Source organism: Micromys minutus (assembly GCF_963924665.1).
Source record: "Micromys minutus genome assembly, chromosome: 1".
Classification (NCBI taxonomy): domain Eukaryota; kingdom Metazoa; phylum Chordata; class Mammalia; order Rodentia; family Muridae; genus Micromys; species Micromys minutus.
This window is the reverse complement of record NC_137969.1, coordinates 158,621,367-158,626,680: the sequence shown is the minus strand read 5'-3', so window position 1 is coordinate 158,626,680 and position 5,314 is coordinate 158,621,367. Positions and strand designations below refer to the sequence as shown.

Here is a 5,314-nt window from a genome sequence, read left to right as displayed (position 1 = left end):
AACAGGAAGGGTGTGTGTGTAGGAGGTTTACATCTGGCCCTAATTAACTCCTCAGACAATCCTATTTATACATTACAGAGTCACTGAGGAAGACATAGAACAAAGTCAATCCCAGTCCTTTTAGGTTCCCACCCCCCAGTTTCATAAATGACGCATCAGAACTGCTGTACCTATTCCAAACTGGAATAAAGTGCTTGTTAATTAAACTCTGCTTAGGATTTTCTCTTAACCAGCCTTTATTTCTACCCATCCAAAGTCTAGTTAGTCTATGACCTCTTTTAACAGACTCTTGAAAATAGTCTGGCTTCCAGGTAGCATAGGAACAGCCAAGGAAGCCAACTGTGTGCACCAACGTGGACTGATTAATAAGTTATAATGTTAAAAAACCTCTTACCCATACTCCTGTAGGTAAACCAAATAAACTCACTGGCTCTGGAAAAAGTTAGATTCCAGCCATAAGATGGAATGCTAACAGACAACTTTTATTCATTTATTGCTTTAATTTTAAGACAAAGTATGTAGCCCAGGACAGTCTGAAACCCGAGACCATCCTGACCCAGTCTCCAGACATTATAGACATTATGAACATGCACCACCGAGGCAGCCTACAAGTTTAAGAATGAACGATCCCAGCACAGTAAAGCATGAGGCAGGAGGATTGCACGGCTTATATTACAATAAGAGATTGTGGGGATATATTTGTCCTGGCAGCAGCTTGGGACCACATAGATGTCCAAAAACTGTGCAGAACTGTTCCTATCCCTCACTGGCTTTGTTGCTTCTGAAAGCTACACTTGGGAGAGCCCTGCACCTTGCTAGACAGAGTCTGCCCTAGGGTTTGAGTATGGGAGAGCTGACCTTGCTACTCCTCTGCTATGAAGGTGCAGGTGGGGAGGTGATGCTCTCCCCTCCTTACCACCTGCAGTGGCACCAAGGTCATGAGGGTGGGAGAACTTTCCCTGCTCTTCACTGGTTGTAGCACAGGCCCTGCACCTCGACAGAGGAGCTGGCTATGAAGTGTGGGTGCAGATGAGCCAGGCTCTGAGGATATGAGAGCTGGAAAGCTGACCCAGATCCTAGGCTTTAAGTCGGTCGAACACAAAATTCTATATCATCTGTGAACTGTTGGGGCATGTGAAAGGTCTGGTCCTGCTGATACAAAGCTGCAGGATCTCCATGACACGGAGCGACAGGATAACCAGGAGGAGTCTCGGTGTGAATCCAATATTGATGTTGTGACAGAAACTGGAGGCCTGCAACAAGACCAATGACCCATTGCAATGAACATTCTCAAATGGAGATGTGTACACACTGTGGAACACACAGGGACATAAAAACAGCTTCCATGATGAGATGTTTCCTATGCTTTTTTTTTTGTTGTTGTTTATTTGTTTTATTTTCTTTTGGTGGGGAGGTTACAAGGGCAGAGCAGAGAGCAGATATGAGGAGATGGGGAGATGAGGGGTTGGGGTATGTACTGGCTGGTTTTGTGTCAACTTGACACAAGCTGGAGTTATTACAGAGAAAGGAGCCTCAGTAGAGGAAATGCCTCCATGAGGATCCAGCTGTAAGGCATTTTTCTCATTTAGTGATCAAGGGGAAGGGTACAGCCCATTGTGGGTGGTGGCATCCCTGGGCTGGTAGACCAGGGTTCTATAAGAAAGCAGGCTGAGGAACCTGAATGAAAGTGGCATGCCGTTGAGGACCCGGGTGGAGCTGCTGCCGTTGGGGTCCCGGCTGGCTTGCTAGGAAGCTGTCGGCGAGGCGGCGTAGACATGGCTTACAACAAGATCCCGCCGCGGTGGCTGAACTGTCCGCGGCGCGGCCAGCCAGTGGCAGGAAGATTCTTACCTCTGAAGACGATGCTGGGGCCAAGATATGATAGTCAAGTGGCTGAAGAAAACCGGTTCCATCCCAGTATGCTCTCAAATTATCTAAAGAGTTTGAAGGTTAAAATGAGCTTGTTGGTGGATCTGACAAATACTTCAAGGTTCTATGACAGAAATGACATAGAGAAAGAAGGAATCAAGTATATCAAACTTCAGTGTAAAGGACATGGGGAATGCCCTATGACAAAGAATACTGAGACATTCATTCGCCTGTGTGAGAGGCTTAATGAAAGAAGCCCACCTGAACTTATAGGTGTGCACTGCACCCATGGCTTCAACCGTACTGGTTTCCTTATATGTGCTTTCTTGGTGGAGAAAATGGATTGGAGCATCGAAGCAGCAGTTGCTACGTTTGCCCAAGCCAAACCACCAGGAATCTATAAGGGTGATTATTTGAAGGAACTTTTTCATCGCTATGGAGATATAGAAGAAGCACCACCACCACCTGTATTGCCAGATTGGTGTTTTGAAGATGATGATGAAGAAGATGAGGATGAAGATGGAAAGAAGGACTCAGAGCCAGGGTCGAGTGCATCCTTTGGTAAAAGGAGAAAAGAACAGTTAAAGCTGGGAGCTATTTTCTTGGAAGGCATAACTGTTAAAGGTGTAACTCAAGTAACAACTCAACCAAAGTTAGGAGAGGTGCAGCAGAAATGTCATCAGTTCTGTGGCTGGGAAGGGTCTGGGTTCCCTGAAGCACAGCCTGTCTCCATGGACAAGCAAAATATTAGACTTTTAGAGCAGAAGCCATATAAAGTAAGCTGGAAAGCAGATGGTACTCGTTACATGATGTTGATTGATGGCACAAATGAAGTTTTTATGATTGACAGAGATAATTCCGTTTTTCATGTTTCAAACCTGGAATTTCCATTTCGTAAAGATCTCCGCATGCATTTATCAAATACTCTCTTGGATGGGGAAATGATCATTGACAAAGTAAATGGACAGGCTGTTCCAAGATATTTGATATATGACATAATTAAGTTCAATGCACAACCAGTTGGAGACTGTGATTTTAATATTCGCCTAGAGTGTATTGAACGTGAAATTATAAGTCCATGACATGAAAAAATGAAGACTGGGCTCATTGACAAAACACAGGAACCATTTAGTGTCAGGCCTAAACAATTTTTTGACATCAATATTTCAAGAAAGCTTCTGGAAGGAAGTTTTGCCAAAGAAGTCAGCCATGAAATGGATGGACTTATTTTTCAGCCTATTGGAAAATACAAATCTGGTCGATGTGATGACATTTTGAAATGGAAACCTCCCAGTTTAAACTCTGTGGATTTTTGACTTAAGATAACAAGAATGGGAGGAGAAGGGTTACTTCCACAGAATGTTGGCCTACTCTATGTTGGATGAAAGACCATTTGCACAAATCAAGGTGACAAAAGAACTGAAACAGTACGACAACAAAATCATAGAATGCAAATTTGAGAGCAACAGCTGGGTCTTCATGCGACAGAGGATAGACAAGAGCTTCCCAAATGCCTACAACACAGCCATGGCTGTGTGCAATAGCATCTCGAACCCTGTCACCAAGGAGATGTTGTTTGAGTTCATTGACAGATGTGTAGCAGCTGCTCAGGGACAGAAGAGAAAGTGTCCCATGGACCCTGACACAGAGCTCATGCCACCCCCACTGCCCAAGAGACTGCACCGGCCAACCTAGTCCCTGCCTCTGACCTCCTGCTCCAGGCTAGAGGAAGGGAAATAATGCTGTCTCACTTTCTCAACCAGACAAGTTAAAGACACAGTGTGGCTTGGTACTGGTACGTGTGTTTTAAGGGAAGACACGTAGTCAGCCTGTATATATTTGGTACATTGGTTTTCTCGGAACTACAGTACATCATGGACCTAAATATTTTATTTATACCTGATAAATTCAGCCTTATCCTGTGGAGTCTACAGATTGAAATATCCAAAGGTTTAAATCAGATTGAAGCTAATGAAATAGAGGCCTTGTTTGTATGTGAATAGACACTTTTACATTTGATTCATAACTAGCAATCTGAAGTTGTAAGCATACTGAATTTTTTAAAAGTTGGATTTTAAGTTTTCCTCTTTAAATGTGGGCAGAGGCATTAGAAATTCTCACTAACTTATCATGGATTTCTTATATTTCTGAATTTTTTATATTGTGAGCAACAACAAGGTCAAGTATTATGTACATTAAACAGTTTTGTCTGACAATACCATCTTAAGAAGTTTTTTGTTTTTGTTATCTGTGAGGGTGGGGTGTAAAACAGTAAAGTAGCTCCGTTTTCTTGGGAGTTTATCCTTTCTTTAGGAACTATTTTGAGCATTTTACAATTTCTCTTGTTTGAACCACAGTGTCAGATGTCTGGTGTTCCCATCCTGGCAATGGGTTGGAGTTTCTTTGTGGCACTTACTCTTAGAGTCCCGGGTCCCTGGTGTGCTGCTGTTCTGGGAGAGCTGTGTCTGCTTCGTTCAGATAGCAGGGCTCCTTCTGCTTCACCTACTCACTGTGATCTCTGAGCAGCATCAGACACAACTGCTGTGTTACTGCCCTCAAGCATCAGAAACAGTGGCAGCTCTGCCTAGAAGGTAATGTCAATTGAACAAAGTATTGTCTCTAGGAAATGCTGGCCTCCTACTGGACAGAAACAGAGGCACTGCAGAGACTGACCGTGGAGGACGGGAGAATGCCGCTCCCATTGCTACAACTGCACCTGTGCTTGGAAGTGTATTTCCCTCCTGAGGCTGCACTTCAGTGTTTATGATAGACAGTAGGCTTAAAAGGTCCCTCCCTGCCTTTGTAAAAATTGTTCTGATTGGCCTGCGAAGGAATTCAGAATTAGCTACTAGCAAGCAGCTTACTTAATGTTATTTATTTTTAGAAACACAGGTTTTAAGTATACATATTTAAAACTAATGTTCATGATCTGTATTTTATATATGTATAAGCATATCTGAAAGTATATGCAACAGTGTATTTTCTTGTACTGATACAGCCAGAAATGAAAACCTGAATTTGTTACCTAGCAGTCTGAGGATCTGATGGAATTTTTATTTGGCATAGCACAGATTTACCAAAACTGTATTTATATGAACCTGAGTTTTAATGTTTTTAAACAAACTTCTGCCGTGCTTTTCTGTATAGAATACTGGGAATGTGCTTGGGCTTAGGTCTATTGTTCTCAAGTTACGTAATGTATTAGCAAATTTACTCAAAATGCTGTATTAATTTTTTTCCTAGATTGCTTTTGTACATTTGGGCATTGGAGGGATTTAAACACCTGACTGCTACAGGATTGTTGAGGGGAAAATGTCAAGGCTCCTTCTGTCTTTTAGATGGTGGATCCAAAGCCACCAGTGGACTCCAGACAATCTAGTGCCTGCTCCCCAGGGTCACTGAATCTTTTCACCGTAGATGGTCTGCTCCCAAGCTGGTGCAAGAG

At 43.0% G+C, this 5,314-nt stretch overlaps 1 protein-coding gene across 1 annotated transcript; it reads left to right on the top strand.

Annotated features, from left to right (window-relative positions):
• Nucleotides 1-1,775: 1,775 nt before the first annotated feature.
• Nucleotides 1,776-3,564, top strand: LOC308423763 (mRNA-capping enzyme-like; the record flags this gene model as incomplete). The annotated part of the gene is given in 4 exon segments (XM_080920527.1): nucleotides 1,776-2,948; nucleotides 2,952-3,182; nucleotides 3,186-3,250; nucleotides 3,252-3,564. Coding segments are annotated over 4 exon segments (1,782 nt in total).
• Between the last annotated feature and the right edge of the window lie 1,750 nt (nucleotides 3,565-5,314).